This window comes from Syngnathoides biaculeatus, chromosome 20 (genome assembly GCF_019802595.1).
Source record: "Syngnathoides biaculeatus isolate LvHL_M chromosome 20, ASM1980259v1, whole genome shotgun sequence".
NCBI lineage: Eukaryota > Metazoa > Chordata > Actinopteri > Syngnathiformes > Syngnathidae > Syngnathoides > Syngnathoides biaculeatus.
The window spans coordinates 11,374,717-11,398,497 of NC_084659.1; the positions used below are offsets into that span (position 1 = coordinate 11,374,717).

General features: G+C 43.1%; 2 protein-coding genes across 6 annotated transcripts in view; one reads left to right on the top strand and one right to left on the bottom strand.

Moving 5' to 3' along the window:
* The window catches only part of ccdc146 (coiled-coil domain containing 146), a 51,941-nt gene extending 32,183 nt beyond the window's left edge, over nt 1-19,758 (top strand). For both annotated transcript variants that reach the window (XM_061806753.1, XM_061806754.1), the window contains exons 3-23: nt 1,612-1,694; nt 2,345-2,560; nt 3,221-3,278; nt 4,493-4,584; nt 4,715-4,808; nt 4,912-4,985; nt 5,454-5,681; nt 5,870-5,959; nt 6,207-6,303; nt 6,942-7,034; nt 7,254-7,421; nt 8,709-8,797; nt 9,035-9,199; nt 9,275-9,350; nt 9,428-9,576; nt 9,658-9,886; nt 15,371-15,481; nt 15,556-15,693; nt 15,763-15,888; nt 16,201-16,323; nt 17,813-19,758. In XM_061806753.1, the coding sequence (XP_061662737.1) occupies nt 1,612-1,694; nt 2,345-2,560; nt 3,221-3,278; nt 4,493-4,584; nt 4,715-4,808; nt 4,912-4,985; nt 5,454-5,681; nt 5,870-5,959; nt 6,207-6,303; nt 6,942-7,034; nt 7,254-7,421; nt 8,709-8,797; nt 9,035-9,199; nt 9,275-9,350; nt 9,428-9,576; nt 9,658-9,886; nt 15,371-15,481; nt 15,556-15,693; nt 15,763-15,888; nt 16,201-16,323; nt 17,813-18,016 (2,703 nt within the window). In that variant the 3' untranslated portion in view covers nt 18,017-19,758. The remainder of the gene's footprint in view (nt 1-1,611; nt 1,695-2,344; nt 2,561-3,220; nt 3,279-4,492; nt 4,585-4,714; nt 4,809-4,911; nt 4,986-5,453; nt 5,682-5,869; nt 5,960-6,206; nt 6,304-6,941; nt 7,035-7,253; nt 7,422-8,708; nt 8,798-9,034; nt 9,200-9,274; nt 9,351-9,427; nt 9,577-9,657; nt 9,887-15,370; nt 15,482-15,555; nt 15,694-15,762; nt 15,889-16,200; nt 16,324-17,812) is intronic.
* Nucleotides 19,759-19,906: 148 nt separating this feature from the next.
* The window catches only part of gsap (gamma-secretase activating protein), a 30,901-nt gene continuing 27,026 nt past the window's right edge, over nt 19,907-23,781 (bottom strand). For all 4 annotated transcript variants that reach the window (XM_061806757.1, XM_061806756.1, XM_061806755.1 and 1 more), the window contains 4 exons: nt 23,339-23,400; nt 22,210-22,308; nt 21,927-22,023; nt 19,907-21,845 (listed from right to left, as the gene is read on the bottom strand). In XM_061806757.1, the coding sequence (XP_061662741.1) occupies nt 21,745-21,845; nt 21,927-22,023; nt 22,210-22,308; nt 23,339-23,400 (359 nt within the window). In that variant the 3' untranslated portion in view covers nt 19,907-21,744. The remainder of the gene's footprint in view (nt 21,846-21,926; nt 22,024-22,209; nt 22,309-23,338; nt 23,401-23,781) is intronic.

Sequence of the window (23,781 nt, forward strand, 5' to 3'; positions counted from 1 at the left end):
CTGATTCTCTCCACAGTGATGGTCATTGTTTTTTTGGGGTTTTTTTTTCAGTGATGTTGCCATGTCCCCACAGAAACTGACCAGACTTCCTATTAGGTTGACTTGCACAATCTAAAGAAATCAATACAGAAAAATTCTGCCCATGTCCTGTTGTGATTGCAGCTGTCACACTAATATTGCTCAATATTGTGGTCACAGTCTACAGTTGTATACATCTGTACTGCATCATGCTGTTTGTCTAATATTTACCCCTTTCACAAAGCTCATTCAGACATTTTAAATATTACAAACTGTTCAAACTTGGTACCATTTAAGACGTTAAACTGCATATTTCTGGAAGAATTTTGTGCTCTTTTGCCTGCTCCATTCACCTCTTCGTATGTGCTTGTGGAGGTCCAGGCCACCTGCTGTCTGCATGCATAAATATAATTTAGCGATTGTCTCACTTCAAAGACAGCCGGCCACATGTTATGCCTTACACACTCACCCCATAAAATCTTCCAATTCTCTTTAACGGCTGCAGATAAGTCTCATCACCAGAAGGGGCGAGACCCGCCTCAAAACGCTCCAGGCTGTTTCAGATAAAATGTTCAGCGTGCGGCCAAGATGTCTGCTGTTTCGCCCGCCACGTCATCCGTGACGGTAAAAATCATAGCACGATCGTATTTGGTGAATCATCTGCAGCTTCCAAATCAATCCTAGTCGTTTTCATTCCTGAGTGATGAGCTTCACGATAATAAAGTTTTATTTTTGAGACTGTGATCAATTTCACGAGTAACAATGAAAATGCAGGCTTGGATGACCCACTTAAAATTTCAAGATGGAAGATTGCAAAACATTTTTAGCAAAGGCAGAACACGCAACGTCGCTTGACTTGTCCCGACCTGACATTGTCTGACTTAACGTACTCATGCACGGCGTGAAAGATCAACATAAATCTTATTAACGACAACACTATTATCTGATGAGCCCAAATTGCTGTCTTTCGAGCCCCTGGTGGAACGTGTTTGGGGCACGCAAGCATGCTCTTTATGAGCCAGATATTGTAAAATGGAATGAATAGTAAATAACAGAATTACCTGTGTCCGGTGTTTAAAAGTCATGTTATATGTGTGTGTGTTCCCCGTTTAGATGACTTGCTGCACAGTCAAGGTTATCCCCTCATTATCCCCCTCATCCCGACCAGCCTGGCTCCTTTGATAAGAGCAAAGTACCTGTCCGCCTTTTCCATCACACACTAAAATGTCGCACCATGGGGTAAAATTTACCCACAACATCTCTTTCAGTGAAGACACTAATAATCAGCCCAAAACGGAAAATCATCCACGGCGTCATCTTGAGAATTGCTGCTGTGTACGGGTCTCTTTCAACACTTTTTTTTTTTTTCCTTCGCCTTTGAGATTAGTCATCGTTCCGTTTTAGAACGCTGAGGTCAACGCACTCTAATGTGCTGATTTGTGTCAATAAAGGTTTGGTCAACAGTTTTAAAGCATTTGTGCTTGATCACGTCAGGTCATTTAAGACCCCTATTAACACGAAGAATTACAACACATTTGTAAGGGTTTTTATAAATCTGTTTTATGGGCGCTGTGGCGTTTTGTTGTCCTTCAGATGCTGTCGTTGGGCAAAATCAGTAAAACCAAAGTGGACAAGCTGAAAGCAATCTACAGGCAACTCAGTGATGAAGTGAAGAGGTATGCTACCTTGTTTATAGTGGAAACAAAAGTCCGCCTCCTCACATTTTTGGTTGATATGCGGGAGCCAAAGACCGCAAAGCACAAGTTGAGAAGAAGGGTGGAGACTGTGAACCTGTGTGCCAAAACTAATGTGACTGAAGCATCCGATTTCAGCCTTAGTACTGGAGTTGAATGCTTCAAAATTAAGCTGTAAGGATGAGCGGTATTTTTAGGTGCGAAAATTCGGACAAATTGAACGAGTTTTTTCACTCAGTACACCTGAACGAGCCAAATTTAATTCCTTTGTTTCATGGAGGGTATGAAGTCGTAGTACAGTACCTAGTAAAAGGACATTGCAGTTCTACACAACACAATTAAGCGAACAGTGTAAAATGTGGAGCAGCACAGCTGGTAAAATGTTGACCTCACAGTTCTGAGGTCCCGGGTTCAATCCCGGACCCCCCTGTGTGGAGTTTGCATGTTCTTCCCGTGCCTGTGTGGGTTTTTCTCCGGGCACTACGGTTTCCCCCCCACATCCCGAAAAGATGCATGTACCCCGCCTCCTGCCCGTTGACAGCTGGGATAGGCTCCAGCAATCCCCGTGACCCTCGTGAGGATAAGGAGCTAAGAAATGGATGTAAAATGTGGATCACTCCTCCCTCTATCAGTGCCCAGGATTCAGAGGTCCAACTTTTGGAAGAGGCCAAGAGGCTCCGTGCTGAGCTGAGGAGGCTGCAAGCCGACTTGGAGAAAACGGAAGAGCTGACCTTCTCCGAGGAGCCCACGAGTGAGGCGGGCAAACTCGGGCAGCAGCTTCTGCGGGCGTTGAACGAACTGAGAGCAACCGAGGAGAGAGACTACATGACACAGCACCAGCTCAAGTGGTGAGTCGCTCTCATACACACACATTCACAACCAACAGTCAAGGTGAGTGGAGCCCGAGCGTCAAAACCTTTGACAGCGAAAAGCATCGTTTTGATGCTTCAGCGTTTCTTGACCATTGGGGGGGAAAGAATAACAGCTAAGTGTTTTTACTGTAAGAAAGAAATAAGTTTCATCACATCAGTGTCTGTTCAAACAACCACCGGATTCCAGCGGAATTCAATATTTCCTCCCTGTAAAGTGTTTACTTGTCGGAGTGTTCTGTGCAGGTTAGTGCCTTGACGTCAGCGCAGAAGTTATTTCTGTTTCCTTTGCCGTCTTTCACCCATCTCTCGCGAGCCGTTTTCCTCAATTCTGCCACAGGCCTCCCTTTTTCCTTCCTCCAAATCTCTCAGCATTACTATCGGTGCGTCCAAATGGTCGGACGCACCCAGAGAAATGGAAAAGAACACTCCAGTGCTCCCCCCGGAGGTCGGCGGGAGGTCACTGGAACATTACTAGGCAACGTGATAACATGCACCGGTGCTTCCCGAACATTCAGTCCTGTGACCCTTTTGGAAAATAAAAACAAAAACTCAAGTATTATCTAGTTTGTGTTCCCCCTGTTACAGACTTTTAGATTTCTCTTGTTTTCCTCTCACCTTACTTTACCCTTGGTGCAGCCTCCAGGAAGAGAAGCGGTGTTTGCTGAAGGAGAACAACATGGCGCCAAAACTCGATGTAGGTTTACCTCGGTGCCTGTCGTACCGAGTCACTGGGATGGGGATTTCACTTGAGAGAAGATGAATTAGAGGTTTACGTTTAGACGTCATTCAGTTAGTAGTCTACTTTTTGGAATATGTGAAAAGCAGGACTGAAACAATGGACCTTTCTGATGGTGACCTTAAGCTCCGCCCCCTCAGCCATGTCCCACAAGCTTTCAAAATGGCGATTGAGCATAACATATTTGAAGTCGATTCTCTATCGCGTATTCCGGATAATATTGGGGTATGTTTTTTTGCCAAATGCGTCAGACTTGTCCAACAGAGTTATACAGAGAGGTCTCAACTATTTCACACAAGGATATGCACACGGAATTGAGATTTTGGACGGAGCAGGACTCAATGTCACAGTTAACATTACACACTTCATTCACCAGGGCAGTGATACACGAACAAAGTGAAAGTTGTTCTCCTGCAATGTGATAATAATTCAATCAAACTCAGAGAAGATACTTCTCCCTCACTTACCTTCGAACATACAGCCTTGTGTTTGTTGATATTGTCCCCATTTAGTTGTACGTGCGCTCTTCCGCAAGCCTTAATCCGTCGTGGACACTTGGTCAACTGTGTTTTAGGCTTTGTAAAAAGAATCAACTGGGCCCCTTGTAACCAAGCAGGATATCTTTCATCAGAATTACATCTGAGGAGCATTTTCTTCGTCACATTAAGTTTTCCAAGCGCACGCGACTGACAATCAGCATTGGTTGTGGGACAATACGGCGAAAGGGCCGTGTCAAGCCAAAGGATAAGACAATGCGGCTCTCTAATTGGCTATTATTGTACAAGTTATTGACAGATTGGAAAGATCCATTACTTTGAATAATTCCATGACAATAATCCTTATTTGAATCTGTAGCAAATTATACACTTATCGCACCATTATCCAGAAATGCATCAAAATGTGTATGAATGCATTTGTCATTTTTGGGATCTAAGAGTGCAGCCTTTAATTCAGAACATCATCTCAGCAGTAATTGGCAGCTTTGTCTGATATGAGCGTGTAGTGACACATGCATTGATTTGGATGAATGACTGAATATTTCCACTCCACTGAAACAAAAACAGGCCAGGCAGACGAGCTATGACACGATTATTAAGAGAGGGGACCTGTTTTTAAGTTAAATTAGCATCAGTGACCGCATCTTTTAGAGCTGATAATTAATCTGCTGTTAGATCCCACAGGAACTGGAGTGCACCACCGTGATCCTGCAGGACAAATGTGAGAAACTGAAAAAAGAAGTAGCCCAGAGACAGATGGAAGTCAGGTATTTGTTTTCTCCTGCGACTGTTTTCCTCGTGTTGTTTCTTCAGAAAATGTTCAGACGGGGCACCGCGGCAAAACCCAATCGTGTATGAAACATCAGTGCGCACTTTTTGTCTGTTTGTCTTGCGCAGCGGTCTGAAGGAAGACATGGAAACGTATCAAATGCAAACACTGAAGGAGGAGAAAGAGCTGCAAGACAAAAAGAAAATAATACAACTCAAGGAGGTGTGTATACTTGTTTGATGAGAGCGAGAGAGCGGCTCTATCGCTCCATCAATAAAATAACAAACCTACTTTCTCCCTCTCTTGTGTGTTTGTGTGCTGCAAGGCCGAGAAAGCTCGGCTCCTCTCCGCACCTGAGAAGATTTTAAAGGAGATTGAAGAGAAACGCTCCAAGAGGGAGTGAGTGCCTGAAACGCGTTTAACAATCTGTGTCCAATAAGCGCAGGAAATGTTCCAAATGCCCGGGATATAAACTCCAAATGAGCTGCTTAGACGCCTTCGCTTGAGACAGCACAAGAAAACAGTAATGGCGCAATATGCCACCTGATACACTCTCCTTCTGTTAGTGCACTCAAATCACATGCTAAAAAAAAAAAAAGAAAAAAAAATCACTTCTGCTGCATGGAGACCTGCACATACACGAAAGCACATTAGATTAATTGGCCTTTCAAAGTGTGTATAAAATAAACAGAATGGTGCAACTTTGCCTCATGAATCTTATTGTTCATCCTCACTTTAAATCAGTAGCTAGAAGATGTTTGTTGCCACTTTGGAATTCAGGGTTTCAAGATTTAATAAATACTGTTATTGCTTCGAGTAGCAAGTGTGAAGCGTGAACCTTCCTCGTTCCCACAAATTGCCATTCAGTGCGGCGGTGAAGACGTTGGGAGCGATGGACGGCCAGGTTTCGGAGATGACGCAGCAGGCAAAGGAGGTGGAACAGCACAATGACCTCCTCAGAGCGCAAAAGGAGGAGCTGGTTCAGGAGCTGGAGGGTCTTCAGGACCAAGTGGAGGCCAGCCAAAGGAGATGCAGTCAGCTCCAGAAAGAGCACGAGGTCCTCAGGGAAGAGGAAGCTGAGCTTACGGGTCACAGGTACACTTAAATTCCTTTCAGGTGGAGGGTTAATAACAGGCAGTACATGAATTGTTACTTTCTCATGTTCTCCTCTACATCCTACACATACACTGGCCTCGTGAAAAACAGTTCCGCGTTTCAAAGTGTTCTGATGTTTGCTTGTTTTTATATCTTTCCATACTTCTCGCCGTGTTTTATATTACCAGAGGGATCCTGGAAATGAAGTTGCAGAATATCATGTGTGAGCGGAAGCTGCTCTGCGAGAGCCGGTCGGTGCAGCTCAAAGAGAAAAATAGGTAAACAATAGATGCCCGTATCTGCTGAATTTCAACAATATTCATTTTCTGTCTGGAGGATTTCCTGGAGTTGTAAGACAGGTAACTGACTGTGTAATTTCTTGCACCTTGAAGGCTTTTGGCCATGTCAATTAGAGGTTTTACACCCCATTTACAGGCTAATATTCACTGACAATTGACCCTGAACATTGTGCGAGGCATGATGACGGTGATTCATATTTCAATGACGTCTGTCACATCTCCTCAGGCAAATGCAGGCCTTGAAGAGGACGGAGCATGCGCTGGCCAGAGCCAGGGAGCAGCTCAAACACACGCAATCTACCTGCGCTGACTTGCAAGCACAGGTAATCGATTGCGTGATGGATTTAACTTGCGATAGCTTTTGCAGCATATTTCTATAATTCCGTCATCGCTATTATGAGTACAGAGTCGGGACTACAGGTGCTGGGAACATGACTTGTCACTGTTCCTGTTATCAGGAACATTTGCATCATCCGTTACATCAGGACTATGTTTTTTTGTGTCGTTAAGCTTCCTGCAATTTTACTGTTGAGTACAGTTTGTGAAGCGAAAGAGAGAAGAGCGCAATCAAGGGAATGGTGTCAGCACATCTCACTTGCACATGAAAGGAAATATCTATGACACATCAGGGATTTCACATATTGAGGAAATGTCGCAAACAAAATGTTTCTGCAAATGTATGTTTTTTTTTAATGGTTAGAACTTTTTACATGGGGCTTTGTAACATCTTAGGTCGGATGTGTTTTGTCAGCTTTCATGCCTTCAAGGTACATCAACAATGTCATTATTTCTGTATGATAGCTTCCCATTATTTGAACGGATATGTTTTTGCAATTCGAAAGCCGTCATTTTCATAAATGGCTTCAATTTGCAAGTAGTGAAGTGGAATATGTCTACTGAACTTCTAACGGCAACAATGTGCACAAACCTTTCACGTTGACTTGCCGATTTCTACTTGCAGTTGGACGCCCTTCCGAAAAGAGGGGCCGGTATCACGCAGAGGATGGCGCTTCAGAAGGAAGTGGATGCACTCAAAGTGAGCGTTGACAAACAGGTGAGGACGTGGGCGCAGCGTGTGGGCAAGAGCGATGTCAACGTGCGCTGCCTCATCAGTCCCATTTGCAGACAAAGGTAGCATTGTTTTCAAGTGTACAGTGTTTTTGTATTTTTCTTACACCCCTGCATACTTAAGAAAATAACCACGCTTTCCAAAAGCATAAAGTTTTCACAGCTGAGAACAATGCTAAGTATTCTCCTCCTCCTCCCTTGCTAGTTATCAAGAGCTGAAAAGGTGAGTCAGAAGCAGCAGCCGTCTGGGATCATTCAGGAGCTGCTGAGGGAATCGGACAGCCTGAGAGAAGAACTGCATCACCTCAGATGTCTCACATACATAAAAGCAGACGAAAGGGGCCAGAAGCACCGTGAGATGCTAAGAGCCAAGGTGCAATACACACACGCAGACGCGTAATCACCTATAATACCATCCCTGTGGTACACAACGAGTCCATCGGCTGAAATGTTTTAAAATTTTACAAAGGCCTACCTATCTTGCAACTCGTTTCTGTCATGTCCAGGGCTCGAATGGTTCATGAAATGACTGGAATAATTTGAATATATAAAAAAAGAAAATAGAACCAAAATATCTTCCTCGAAACTTAGCAGTGATCGATTTTCAATATGGACTAAGGTTACTGCAGAATCACACACCTCTCACTGTAGTTTGGTGGTACGGTGGTGGGCCAGTAGTAAAGAGTGTGCAAAATACCAAGAATTTCAAAAGTTTGGGATAATTACATTCGTAAAAAAAGAAGATAAAGTGCAATGTGTCTACTAGCTACGAATGCCAGCTCAAGGTTGATATTGGCTAATTAGACAGTTTAAGACCACCAGTTAGAACTTATTGCAATCCCTTCATAAGTGATCAAGAATAGACGCCTACTGGTGCATTTTCAAACATTTGGTTGAACAAATGGTAACAAAATTAAAACATAACGAGCCGATTCATACACAAACTCCTACAGCAGCGGTTCCCAGAGTCAACCTGGGCCTGAAGCCCCAGTGAGTTGTTCAAAAAGCTCCCGGACCCCCAACCTCAACTTTTGCCAATAATGTAGTGCTGGACACAGCTATGCCATTCTGGTACAAAGAAATACTCAATTTTAGTGGCTCACGTGCTCTTGCTTTTTATTTTTGCACAATAAATCAAAACGTGGTTCAACACTGTAAAGGGCAATTCTCACATCATGATTAGCTTCCAGACGATTTTGTTTTTTTGTCTTCATATCACGGACCCCCTGGAAAGACGTTTTTCACCCCATGGGGGTCCGTGGACCCCACTTTGGGAACCACTGTCCTACAGCCATAACAGAATCCCAGGTGCTCACTAGTACACAGAGCTGCTAGCGGTTAGCCATTTAACAGCTTGCAACAGCCAACTGTACACTCTCATTTCCTGATGTGCACATCACTCACTGACCCAAACCACGCCTTTGAAAGCCGCACACACTCAAAGTCACAGATTGTCAGGGGTGTGGTCATGCCACTGCAATGTGTGGGGCTGCTCCTGGCAGTATGGAACGAAAAGATGGCAAAGCCAATTGGACAACAATAGTACCTGCACCTCACATAGGGGGGTAATGTGTAGGATAATTGATTATAAAAATATTTAACTACAGGCCTGAGCGACACGGTAAAAATGGTCCATGTGTGTCATTGAATCTGTCTGCAGCAAATGAACCAGCACATCCAAGAGGAACTTCGAGAGAAGGAGCTCATCAAGATGCACCACAGCAAGCTGAGTGCCATGCTGCAGCGCAGGTGTCACACTCTTCCTCTTTTCATTTCTCTTTGCAGACTTCCCTTTAATTATGAGAATTCCATTCATGTTTGTGAGGGTAATATACAGAAAACTACTGTGACTAGACAACATTATTGATTATCACGTGACACCGCCGGCGAGAACCGGAAGCCCTCGCGCAAAAAGGCATCTGTTGTCTGTACACGGTGATTTCAAGCCCAACTGAGTCGCTAATTAATTGTTTCCTTATTCCTCAGAGCGCTGCAGTATGGCAAACTTTGCGACGTGGTCGCTGAGGAGAAAAACAAGTATGTCAAGCTGAAGCAGATCACGTCACAGACCATCACGGAGCTAATGGAGCAGGCGAAGGTGCTGGAAAACGAAGTGGAGATCCAAAAGAGTATCGTCACCGAGAAGGACAGGTTGATAAATGACTGTGCCTGATGTTTTTTTTAAAGTTTAATTGTATTTCAGAAAATCATGCTGTATTTTAACAGGTTGCTGGCCAAAGTTCATAGGAAGCTCTCGAATAGCTGCAACATAAGGGATAAACTGCGAAACAACATCAACAAGGTCTCCTGTTTCTTTATTTCTTTACTGGTGTTTTTCAGAGTTGGATAATCCGTTTTTTTTTTTTTCACATCCAAAAGATTGCTTGGCAAAGCCATCAGATCGGGCAGGAGCGAAAGGATAACGAAGTGGAGTTACAGACGCTCAAGCAAATGATCAGCCTCCAGGAGCAAGCGCTTATCGACACGATCAAGAACCAGGAAGGAGCGGTACAGCGGCGCAATTTTCTGTGCGTTTAGCATTTGAACCCAGCAACGCATTCATGATTCAAACAGCATGCTTCATATCTTGTTTGTGTATTCACCCGTAGCGGCATTCAACTGCTGGAGCACGAGGAGGTGTTGTTCGACTACCAGGAGAAGGTCAACACGCAGGAGGCGGCCATCGCTGCGGGCAGCGCGGCACTGGAAAACCTTGAGAAGGAAATGAGGGACCTGAAGGTGGCCGTCGGCGAGGAGAAGCGGCACATCGGCTTCAAGAAGAAGGAAGTGCTGGTCCAGAAGAAGATGGAGGAGGAGCTCACCATGCTGCAGCTGGAGGTTGGCTAAACTCGTTTTTGCTGATACTACATTAGATTGGAGTGCATGTTCTTTCCTGCCGCTAAACGAGTTACCATGTGATGAGTCACCCTTGCTTTAACACATCAGCGAATTGCCTTTACTCTGTCAGGATGTATGTGACGGACATAGAGTGGATTGAGTCAGACTCAACCAGTCACGTCAAGTCCAACAGTGTCATCATTTCCGGATTCCATGCACGGCACGACATTTGATGGGTACAATTTGAACTTAATTTGTATGTTTTTCAGTTGTGAGGCATTTTAAAGCGTCACCCCGGAACGCTGCGTTTAAGCAGCAGCAAACAATGCGAGAATCAATTGAAACCCAACTTTGAAGAAGTTTTAATGAGACTTATATCGGCAGACTTAGAATAGACGCCAGTTAATTAAAGAAGCAAGTGTCTCGTTTGACCTATCTAATTTCTCCCTTGGTTTAAAAAAAAAAAAAAAGTCTATTCTGACATTAATTAATATACTCCCTAAAATTGTGCTCATCTTTCCATCTTTGTTTTGTTGAGGGCCACTGGTTGTTTGACAGAAACACATGAGTCAGCCTAAAACACGAACATGCATAAAGATGAGCGTCCAAAGGAGGATGGATGACAGTTTCCTTGCATCCTGGGAATGGACGAAAAGGACAAATGCATCCAACCATGTTTACAATGCAGAAAGCGACAGCTACATTTGCTATTAAAAGTCTACACCCCCCCCCCCCCCCCCCCCCACACACACACACACACCAAATGCCTTCTGTCAGAAGCCTGAAGTTTTAGTGCTAGCACTGAGTCCTATTATTTTGAACTGAGCATAAATTCTTTCACCTTATCTAAGGGCCCCAGTTGCATTAATGAAAACACCCCCGAATCATGATGCCGTCACCACGCTGCTTCACTGTCTGGTGTTCTTTTGGTGAGGAGCATTGTTGTGTTTCTCCAAACATATCCGTTGGACTTAAAGCCAAAATTGGATTGTGAAAGAATCTCCCAAACGCATGTGTTATGGTCCAGTGAAACCAAGCTTGAACCTTTTTAGTAGAAAAAGCCTACTCGAACCGATGAAAATGATTTTGGATCATCCAATTAACTTCAACCTGTAGCAATTGTATGCTGGCTTCCATTTAATTCTGTATTCAGACATTCCCAGTTAGAAGAGTGTGTGTGCACACTTGTCCAGCCACATTATTTATATTTTTTTAATTAATTTGAGTTCTACAGGTCGCAGGTCACAACGGTACAAACAGTTTTGGGGTTCTTGAATTTGAACAGAAGTCACTTACAGTGCATTCCTGGTGACACATTCTAACTTGCAGATTTTGTAGCTCAAAATCGTCATCAGAAGTCATGTTATCTCAGTCTCTTCGAAACGATCACAGCCCCGTTCATTTCATTGCATTCCTAACATTCTAATGTTCCTCTCATCATATGCAGTATGTTACAGAAGCTCTATTATGGAGACATTCTTGGTCTCCAGAGGACAATTGTTCTTTTGCAGTGCGATCAATAAAATGACTCAAGACTATTGGACTGGATTTCCATGAAACTGGCAAATATCATTTGGGATCTTTTCACATTGCGCCGTTGCTAGGGATGATTGTCAGTGTTTAATATCACAACACAAGACTACTCTCATCCTATCTGACTTCCAGTCCGATTCCTTCTGTCGGTTCATCTGGCTATCAATCCAATATGTTGCCCCCACCCTCTCATATAAAATGGATCAGATTGCAAACGGCTCATCTTGTTCCACTGGGGATCCAAAGTGTAATATATCGGACCAGGCTTGCCAGTTCCATTCATTCTTTATGCGAATGCAATCCCCGTGCAGGTTGTTTAGTCTTCTATTTCTCATATTTGCATTCATCTTTGACCACTATATCCGCTCAACCTAGATAGTCCCCTCCCCTCCCTTCCCATCACTTTCGATGGCAAATTTAGACAAAGATGGATTAGGCCATCTGTGAGACTATTGTTGTTCAATACACGGAGGCTGCTATTTGCTCGGAATTCTAATCAGAGCAAAATAAATCAAGGTTGGTTTTGGGTTCTGCGTGTTTATGAGCTGCTGGCATCTCTCCGGATTTGTAAAAGCGGGATGGCTCCCTCGCAACAATTCAAAACAGTCTTCCAACCAGTTATCTATCCGCCTCATGTTACAGCCCTTTGGACAAAATCCTCGCGCCATCGCTTCATTCTTTCAGGGAGGGGCGGATGACATGCTGCTCACTCCCGATGGTGGTGAGTCATATTTTGCCTGTCCCTAAATTTTCATCCAACCTGTATGGAAATGGAGCACGGGGAAATCCACAGTCGAGACACGTGGAGCTGGAAGAACGTAGCAACAAAACGGGCTTTGCTTTAAGTCACTGGCCTGGCTGGATTTCAAGTGTTCTTTTCATTTCTACAATATCACAATACTCCCCACTGTTGGGAGGAATGTGACACCTGCAATAAAATTTTCACCTGCTGATAAAGCTACTACAAATTTGAAAGTCCGTGTAAAGTGTTCATAAAAACCCTGACAATTTTGAACAATTGAGGACAAAAGTTGCAATCTATATATAGATTTAGGCCTCAAAATCGAGCCATGCTCTCCGCTGAATGCTCTAAAAGCAAACCCTGCCCAACTGTCAATCAAATGCCAGTATTACGACTTGAAAAGAAATGGATGCTCCCTCGTGTAGCAACTTCGTTTGACCCATGCAAATAAATGCACTTTAAGCTCTTGGTAGCGAGAATAACCTCCACGAGGTCATTGCGGGGCTTTTCCAAGCCATGACAATGAGGCGACCTAAACGGTGCAAAGCCCCCACAAGCTGGCTGTCATGACGGTGAACTTTTACCCCCCCCCCCCCTCACTATTCTGTTTTCTATTCATGATGTGCGCTCACTTATCGCTGACAAATAGGCATTCTTAAGTGGACATTTCCATCTTTCTCGGCATGATTCACACACACACACACTACAGTCTAGATCGGCCACGTCAGCCCAAAGCCCAAATCCTTATTTTGGTGAACATTAAAAACAAAACAAAACAATGATCCTCCTTTCTTGCGGTGTGCACTCACGGTTGACAACAAGGCGCTCTGAAGCAGCCACGCTAGTGAACGATTCAAAGGGAAGATGTAGTTTAGGGTTGTAGGCATAGCTGGCTAGATAACTATGTTAAAATTGCGCCTGAAAGCCGCTGATGAAAACGTACTGTAGGCTCCCAGGTTTTTCTGTAGTGCCGTCGAGCCATTTTATCTCTTCAATGAGTGCTTCACAGTTCTCAGTCCGAGCACGTTTTCAGCAATTATCTTCATCCATGTGTAATGTATTTATAAATAACCCTAATTCACTTCAGTCTCTTTAAAAGACAAAGGAAAACATTATCTTTTGTCTGACGCTCTCAAACGATGCCTATTCTAAACTACAAGTATTCTACATTTCATCACAACACAAGCGTTGCCGTATTTTTCTACCTCCCACGATATAACGACTTTTTAATTTCATGCATGGCCTGGACCCTACTTATCATTCTTCTAATGTGTTTTGAGACTTGCTGAAGCCTAAGGTCCTGCGCGTTCCTCTCTGTTCCTATCTATTCGTGACAACCAGTAAGAGAGTCGGGTAACTCGGGTGGAGGGGCGGGGGGTGGGTGGCGGGTGGGGATTGTCGGCATCTTAATCATCATCAAGTAATTTGCCGCTGAATATCAGCCTTTAGTGTTGAGACTCCTCCCATTTATTATATATTTTTAATCCAAGTTGTCTTATCTGACATTGTTTTAAAGAAATGAGTGGGAAGCTTTAAAGCAACGCTTTGTGTTTACTTTGGTTTCAGAATCATGGATGTAATTGGAAGCATGGCCCGTCTGCTGTTGCCATAGAAACCCTCGATCACTTACTTTTAATGGACTATATTAGTTATTCTTATTGCACTTGTGCTGATGGTGTTTCTTTTTATTTATTTATTTATTTTGCTAATTCGCGATGTTTAAATGCCGGTTTACGGTAATGGCCCAGAAGTAAATGGAATTCACAACTGGAGCAATGCAATATGCAAATATGCCCCCCCCCACACCCCCCAGAAAAAAAAAAGCTTTTTAGCGTTACTTGTCTACATTCACATTCTACATTTATGCATTATCTGATATACATTAAGATACAGGTGAAAGCGTTTGTTGAACAAATGTGTCGTTTCCAAACTAGCTTTGCTGTCTTCCGCTTCAGTTTGCAAGCTGTGATTTGGATGAAAAAACAAAAAATCTTCTGATGTTCTTTAGTGCTGAGGAGCCCTGTGGCTTAAATATGGTGCGCGACTGACCCCCTGAGAGATTTCTTAAGACGTAGGATCTGATTTGTGTAAAGGTTTGTAGGCCTCACATGGCAATCGAGGAAGTACTAGTACGGTACTTTTTAAAACCTTCGCAGTCATTCATTGTTCTTGTTCAATCTGGATGTCATTTTTCCATTTAGTGCATTATGATGGAAACCGGAGACAACCCAGATCCCTGTCTGTCATCGCCAGTGTTTGTTTTTGTCATATTCATTCTTCCTCTTTTGATTTCATATCCTTTATCTCCCGCCGCCGTTTGATATTTTATGCTTCCTCGCTTTATGTCCTTCCTCCGCCCGTCGCACTGGATCAGCGTCGCACTTCCGCCTTTGCATTGGCGCGTTCTGCCTTTCACATGACGCCCATATGACACGGGGGCCGAGGCAGCCGTATTTAAAGTGCCGAGACGTCACTTTGAATCAGAGCAGCCGCCCATTCACACTCGAGAGGCTTCGTTAATCTCGTGAAGTCAGGAAATGGGAATCATCGCTTTGTTCCACGCTGGTTTTCTCCCCCCCCCCCCCCAATTCCTCTCTTTATCTGCTGCACACACCTTCACACACGTTGCGATACAGGCGTGCAAACACGCATAATCCGCGTGGTTGAGCTGCTGTTTCATAAGACGGGTCACGCCGGGTCACGACCACCTGTGTCTCCCTTTTTGTTTTCACACCCTGTTTTTCTCCTCAACCTGATCCCCCACTTCTGTCTTTCCAGTTACTTCCTCAGGGTTCCTACTTGATCCCTTAAAGCATCTATAAATATTTTCTCTTGTTGCTTTTTGATGTTTTCACAACCCTGGTAAAGGGTGTATGTGTTTTTTTTCCCTTCTATTTTATGCATGTACTGTATATTGTTATGGCTCTTTGATTGCTCTCTGCTACATTATTTTTTTAATACTAAGTGACAATTCACAATAAAGGCACAGTTTTTATTTTTCATAATGTATCACTTTTTGGGCTGATAGAAGGATTACCGTTGGTAGAAAGTGAAGAATAATGTATGAATGACTTTTTACCATTCAAACTTTGTTCCTTGAAAAATAAAAAATAACCTTTAATGTTGTGATTTGTTTGCATGACTGCTTTTTGGTCAACAGGCTTATGCAGAATCATATTTCTTCATACATTTGTATTCTAATCACGCAGATGTTGGAGGTCAGGGACCAGACGTTAGATAATCTAGCAAAAACAGCAGATTACAAAGAGCTAAAAGGCTCCGATCCCTCCTCCCCTGAACTGGTCAAGAAGATAGAGAAGGTACACTGCAACTTGTACAAATGTGCGCAGATGGATATGGCGTTTTTAGAGATGTCGCATTTCTCCCGTTGCAGCTGGAGGCCAGCCTCGCGGAGAGGGAGAGGCAGCTTTTGGAGAAAGGGCTCCTCGTGGACCAGGTGACGCGTCTCTCCAACGATCTCCAAGAACAGACAGACAACTGCCAACAAGACAAACTGTCGCTGGCCAAGAAGGTAGACTGAAAACTCAACGACGAGGCTCAGCTAACACATGACCAAGTCTTCGTTTTTCATCTGGTCCAGTTAAATGAGCTGCGAACCCACATCATTGACATCAGCCGCCGATTGATGGCCGCGTCTGCAGAATTGTCGATGAAGCAAGCGGCGGTCCTGTGCCTCCAGCAGGAGGTCAAAGAAAGAGAGCTTCAGGTCAGAGCAGACCCGTGACCCCGCGGCATCCTGATTATTGTGCCCAATTATTAAACTGGGGTTCATGTAGATTTGACTGAAAAATATGCATTTACTTCAATTCTTAACTCCATTTCAGAGTTTGTACTTTTTACTTTTCAGTACTGAGTTGATTCAGTTCTGCATTTTCATTGTTCAGTTCTACTTTTATACAGTATCTGTCATATTACTTGAGAGTCTAACAGATGTGCGAGTAGTTTTGCCAACCTCCGTCGAGTGATGTCAACACAAAATCAATTTACTACATGTCGTTTTGCCGCTGTGTCCCTCTAGATGGAAAGGTGCCAGAGGCGGTTGGCGCAAGGACTGCCACCCTGCCCCGAGATGGAGGAAGAATGGAGGAGGATGCTCCGGGACAAGAGGAGGAGACAGAGGGACAAAGAGGAGAGAGAGAGGGTAAATAGATCATTGGTCAGGCCTTGATTAATGTGCCCGAGGGAGAGGTGGAGGGGAGGAAGAAAAGAAGAATGAAGACAAGGCGCAAAGCAGCAATTGATTAAAGCTTTAAGGCACAGAAGTGTTGCTTTATACCTGGGATTGTGCACAAAGACACTAAGGAGAGATTTCGCATGCGCACACAGTCGAGACAAGGACCACATTCGCTTTGTCAACATGCAAAAAATAAGAAGAAGAGGTGGAAACTGGCACGCCGGGCGTCATCGGTCGTGTCTGAAAGCAGTCCCGACGGTCTTATCTGGAGTTTCTTTTTCTCATCCGCTTCATTCCTGTTTATAGCTGCCGGCCCCGAAAAGACACCACAAGCCTCCACATGCAAATGAGAAAGAGGACGTTGAGGGATTGTCAAAAGCCGTCAATGAGGCACTTCTAAGCATTTAAGCTCTTCCGAGAATGCTTGGTGAACTTCCCAGTTCAATGTGTTTCCTGTCTATCTGTGAGCCATCCATGCGTCCTTGCCTCCCTAGTTTCAAGCTAATATTTCTCGTGCCAGACAATAATCCATGCATATGCTTTGAAGTCTCTGGGATTTCAGCACACCTCATTTCCATTCTGCATGACTGTAAGGTCACGAGGACACGGTTGCTTTTTCCTCCTTGAGCAGAACTTTGACCCGCTTACCATACGCCATCCTGGATGTATGGAATGTTTAGCATGATACGTTCCTGAACATTCTTTGACAATGTCCAAAAAGATCATGTAAAGTAAATGAGATGTATGTATAAATATATATTTGTCATTTTTTTCAATTTTTTTCTGGGGGTTAAGGAAACTGCCCAGTTACAAGATTCTGGCATGAGTCCCATCTCCCCCACTGTATATGAACTTGAGCAACTTTTTTTCTAGTTACCGCCTCTCATCGCTGCGACATATTGGCACATAATCTATAATATAATATCGTCACAGCACTTTGCGAACATGATCTTAAAGGTGCCATATAAATCACGTTATTGTTATTTTTATTATAAAAGCATAAAAAAGGATTGCATTTGAACAGAAGGTCAAAAATCCTACAAACGTTTTTTTTTTTTTAATAATGTTCAATGTTTATGTAATTATGGCCCTATCGTACTCTCAAGATACATTTGCGCAAAAGTGCCTCCAAATTCTTGTGGTGAAAAGTGCATCTGGGTCAGAGCTTGGGCAAAAGGCTTTAATGAGCCAGAAGATGGAAAGAATGGCACCTTAATCGCAGCACTGCTGTGGCGTTCACTCTTGACTGAAAATGCGCTCTGCACTCTTCAGAGAATGTCTTCTTACTGGCGCGATATGTTTTTGTCATTCTGAGCACTTGCATTTGTTTTGACATATCACAAATGTTGAATTTATTATTCCATTTTCGTGATTAAACTTCTGCAAAATTGAATTTCGACGCCGCGCTCCAAGGTCAGCCATCAATATTACAACACTGCCTCGTGCGTGTCCGCAGCTGGCAGACGAGGACGCGTGGAAGCAGTTGCCGAACGGCCAGTACACCACGGCGGAGAGCCGACCCGATGCCTACATCCCCCACACGGACGCGCTCCCTCTGCCCAAACCGTATGGAGCGCAGGCCCCCTTCAAGCCATCGCAACCAGGTTCCAACATGAGACACATACGCAAACCGACACATCTCAGACCCTTCGAGCTGTAGAGGAAATGCAAAAAAAAAAAAAAAAATTATAAATTCCGCTGTCTCTCAGCACTGTGCCTCCCTTTTAGCATAGTTCCTCTAATTGCTTCATGGCTGCATCTGGTTGTAATCCCGTTCTATTTTTTTTTCTGTATTTACAGGCAATTGCCTGTTTACGCTCCGTTTGTCGACAAATGAGAATGCAAAGGCGGTACGGGGGAGATTGGCTGAATATTTTACCATTTTTTGTCTTCTAATGTTGCCTTGTATGAATGCACCGCATTCTGTTTAAGCCGTGCGTTTAAAGCCTGAAAGGAGAAATGTAAATATGGAGAGGCTGATCACATAGTGGAGGAGGATAGACAGCGATGAGGAAAAAAGAAATAAGAATTAAAGAAATAATTCACTTGATTCCAGGTTTCTTCATAGCTTACGGTAGGGGGAAAAAAACGTCACGTCACTAAAATGGCATTGCCCGCCTGTTGCACATTAGTGATTCATCACTTTATTTCTGTTTCTGGAGTCAGTTGCCAGGGGTGGAGTAGTTTACTTTCTGTTACAAAAACATATTTAGATCTCATTTTTAACCTTTAAACCCTGGTTAAACTAGAAATGATCCAACCAGAGGCGAATAGTTAAGACTGAGGACGTTTGATCACTTTATAGCATCATTCGATACAAACAAAACTCAGTTGAACAGTTAGTTTAGTGGAAAAGGCAACATACATTCACCATAAGTGAAAACTCTGAAACCGAGTTAGTACATGCTACGAATTAAGATCGTTTGCAGGTTTTTCAGCCGATTGGCAGATTGTCGGAGGGCAGCACAGCAACTACATTGTTTCTCTTCAACGAATTTCACTTATGCAGAAGTTTAGAACACGACATTAGGATGGAAACGTAATAGCGAGATGAACCAAAACAACTGGATGGATTAATTAAGGCATTGGTGTCAAATTCAAGGGCCGGGGGCCAGATGTGGCCCGCCACATCATTTTATGTGCACCGCGAAAGGAAATCATGCGTGTTATTTTATGAACTATAATGTTAAGATCTGGCATTTTTCTGATACCAGTCCCCCTTTTTATGGTAACTTGATCAATGGATGAGCAAACTATTATCCTTCTGATTTAAAAATGTATCCCTCACTTTTTGAAAATGAAAGAATACGATGAGACATGGTTTCATATTGGGAAATTGAAACGACAATATGGCCCTCGACAAGAATGAGCTTGACACACCTGGATTGAGGTTACTGGCAATCTAAAGATTTTTTTTTCATTTCTATTTTTTGTAAATTATTTCAGATGATAATTCGCGCAATCTTATAAAATTATGAAAATGGCTTGGGTATTTAAAGTAATGGAAAATTTTGTAACTCATTGTTTGCCAAATAACTTGAAGTTCTGCTCCAAAATATTTTAAAAGATAAAAGATATTTTAAATGTTGGATTATGACGTATGGATGAAGTAATTTCTAAAAATAAGAGCAAACTTGGGGTAATATCTTAAGATATGAGTTCCTCATATATAAGAGAGCAGCATGGTAAAAGACCGGCCATTGAAGTTAATTTAGTAAGATATTGTCTTCAGGAGTAATGGTGTGTGTGATCATCCATTGCTGGCAGCTGCTGAGAGCTGTCGGATTTATTCAGCACCAAACTGTTTGGGCTTCATTAAGCGACTACATAACACCGACCGGACGGGGCCAACGACTGTGGAGGCTCAGATTCCCGCTAAAAGATGAGAAATTCTAGAAAAATCTTTTATGGAGAAGCACGACGCGGGCTGTTTGCTGAAAGTGACTCAGCTTGTTCTGTCGCTGAGCTCATTTCCCGACGGCTAAATGAAATATTTTTAAGATGTGCAAGCTTTCAAATGCATCCGGATGTAAACACAGTGGAAACAAAACATTTTGCCCCTTTTATTCAAAGCCTATGCAAAAAAAAAAAACCAACTCATACCACACACAAGACATTTTTTAGAGAGTGCTTTGTCAAAAAAAAAAAAAAAATCAATGATCGATCGATCCCTCACGGTCATTGTTCAAAACAGGCGATTGCATCTGTCTTTTCATCTCCTTTTTGTTCCTTTGGTTTGATGCCATGCTCTCCTAAAGCTAGACATCTTTCTGCAATGTGTTTTGCAAATAAACGTCTAATGAAGCCCAGTCGCTTTGTTCTCTCATCTCAAAACGAGACACATGTATTCAAACATTGGAATAGTCTGACTGTCAAACGGTTACAGGAAATGATCAAACGTGGTGTTGAACGGTCAAGACGAAATGGGTCGCAGAGCACTTTTCCGGAGCCTCCAAATAAGGATATGGGATGCTTCTGACGAATTGTATTTGTTGCCTTTCTGGGAATCCACGTGCGATCTGATACCTTTGTCAGCACTGTCAAAAAAAAAAAACGACAAGCAAATGCAACGAATTTTTCAAAAATATTAGCCCATCTTTTAAATTCCTCAAATGTGTCCCTCTGCATTTCACATTATCTCCTCACTTTAGAGCCGCTCTGAAGTAATAATTGCATCCCGTTTTAAAACGTCCCCGGCCTTTCATTCGACATTAACTGTTATAGCCGTAGGAATATCCTCGCGGTCCGAGTCTAAACACGTGAGGGTGTCCTTCACCAGGAGCTGTGAAATAATCCCGTCAAGGACCATACAAAACTCGGTCAGCAAAGCCCGACAGAAAGCATGTGCGTGTGGCGCCTTGAACTACAAGTGACCTGAATTTACGGAGACAAAAGGTGTTGTTTGGTGCAATTTTTTGCTCTGACTCCTGATCATAAATTAGTATTACGAACACTGTATTTGTGGCAGCGAACTCAACTCTCTTCACAACAAGCGGCAGTTTTGCAGATTGTAAAAAGTTCTTCAAAAAAGAGGCTCCAGGCTGTTTGCCACTCCCAGTTAATGCTGAGTTTCAGTAGCTGAACGTCAAACAAAGACAATCACGTTATCTATCGAAATCAACTGCTTAGCTTTCGACAAGCTAATGACAAGGACTACGGTGTGAATCTGAACATAAACAGTTGCACATCACATGTAGACAGACAATATAAGAATACTCACAGGCATGTATTCTTTATCCTCTGTGAAGAATAATCAATATTACCGTCAACTTGCATAGAGTATTATTATTATACTGCGGCCAAGGCGCACACTCCAGGCGGAACGACACAAAGTTCATTGAAGTGGGGCAAAAATTCTGGCAAAAATAGGTTTTGAGTATTTGAGCACATTTCCTAGAAAAGTGAGCTCTCTTCTCAAATTAGATGCCATTTCCCTGTTACAGTTATTGCTTTGTCCATTTTTAAATTATTGATGAGAAATGATACATTGATTTTAAAAATACATCAACATGACGGGACAGCGCCCTTATAAATACCGTAAGTATAGACACTTGATCCTATGTTCAGTTGACTAAATGAACAAGTTCGAACTTTCTTCTCAATTTTTGATCCATAAATTCTACCTGATCTCATTAAATTGCACAGGTGTACCCAGTATTGATGTATTGTTAGGGCAGAGATTTTGGATGCTTGTTTATACCGTTGTAATGACTGAGCACAAGAAGGCTTCCCTGACTTGAATCAAAGTGTAAACAAAATGTGGGTTTTCTCCCTTTATCTCGAGTCCTGCCAACATCTCCGCTGGCATCTTCCATCTTCCCATTCATCTTTCATTGCTCATGTTATTCATCATTCCCTTGTCTTCCATTTTGTCTTTGTAAGCGGGGTTCATTTTCTCTCAATTCCCAGCAGAATGAGTGTCTGTTTCAGAGCCGTCTCCTCCACAAATGTGGCGTCCACGTTCTCCCGCTCCTCGAAGGGGTTCAGAGCTGGACCGCCGGAAAGAAAAGGGGAGGGGCTTCTTTGAGAGACTTTTTCACGTGAGAAGCATCCACGCGTCCACACATTACCTTGCTCCTCTATGTCAGAAAGTACTTTGGTCAGGTACGTCAGAGGCAGGACGTCCGTTCTGAAGCGTGCCTTGTCTCTGCCGGTCAGAGCAAATCCCTGCAGAAAGACAAGTGGAAAAAAAATCTACCAAGTTTCTTTGTGTCTTGTGGCAAAAAGAGCCAAGAAATTACTCGATCACAAAAAAAGTTGCTTTCAATGATGTGACAGTGCCTTTGTGTCAAATGCTAAAATTCTGGGGGTCTGTTCCATAAATGCAGTCGTGACTTTGCGCGCGTCTCTTACCTTGTTTTTGTTCCGTCCCCCCAACAGATTCCCGATGTAATCTCTGGAGATGGAGGCCGAACTGACAGGATGATCCCACATGTGGTAGAATCTGTTTGCCTACACACACAATTTTCTAAATGCACTTCTACAAAAAAATGAATAATTCAGACAGGAATATATAAGCATCTGTCCCTTTCTATTTGGGGGTCTTGTGAAACACTATACACCTTGCTCATGTTTAATACTAAAAAGAAAAAGATACAACCACGCTCCATCAGTCATGTTGATACAGAGCTGCTTTCTGCTTCTACTAACCACAGCCAGACGCTCGTGCAAGCGCTCATTAATCAATGTTTAATTTTTTTTTTTCCCTTCCCCAAGATGAATATTTTAAGCCCGATTGTGAAACTTTGCCACTAAATTATTTACGACACTCAGCCTCGGTATCTCGGTGTGACCGGCTCGGTTTGACACGGCCGCAAATTACAGCCCTCCGGAATGGCACGCAAAATAAATCGAAAGAAACGGAACGGAACGCGATAAAATCTTTTAGCGGCGAGGGCCGAGATTTGTTGCATCATGCCCGCTTGTTTTATCTACGGCAGGGGTGCCTAATAAATAGCCAATTGAAATCAGAATATTTTCAAATTGACCAACTTTTCCAGTGTTCTATAAATGAAGAGATTGATAGATTCACTGTGTGTGTGTGTCTGTGTGTGCATGTCTGTGTGTGTTTTGTAGCCCTCCCGCCTCCCAAAAACTCAGCCAAAAAGCATCTGACTGGCAGGAAACAGAGCAGAGACACAAAACACTCAACATTCCTCTAATCACAATGCACACAGGGGGGGCACACCGACACTTATGGTTATTAACAAATACTGTACCCGCACACTTAGCACGTGGAAGTTACACAACAGACACACGGTGGTGGACCACTCCCAAAGACTTGGATGGAAAACACCTCCCAACACACACACACACACACACACATACATGCACAGAGTCCTTAGTTACACAAGTTCTTTGTGGTTCTCGTGTGAGAAAATAACTGCATGCACTTCAATTTCTGGAAATCAAAACTTCCTCGCTACTTGAGGTTGGGATACTGCATTGTTGTCATGCCAGACAGGTGGAAGTTCACACGTACCTCGGGAAGTCTCTTTAATACACCGAACTTCAGTTTCTCGTTCGCTGCACTGTTATCCAAATCTGTGCCCACAGAAAAATAGTGAAAATTCATCAACTTCAGTCAACACTGATAACGAAAATCAATTGCAAGTTTCAACTCAAACCAAGCCTTATTATTGTTTGCAAAAGATGAATTTTATGATGCGGTGCCTGTGTTGGCATACTGTAGGTGTACCTAATGTTGTGGCCGGTGATATTTCAAGGCGAGCTACTACTAATAGCAATACTCAATGTACCGCAATGATATGTGGGCTGTCTTGTATGGAAGTAGATTAGTGCCACCGGGATTTGAATTTGAAATGTAGAGTGAAATATGATTTGAATTTGAAATGTAAGTGATCACATTTTCAATAGTTGCTACAATTCGCTGTCTGAAATTCGCCGTCTGTGCCACTAGGCAGA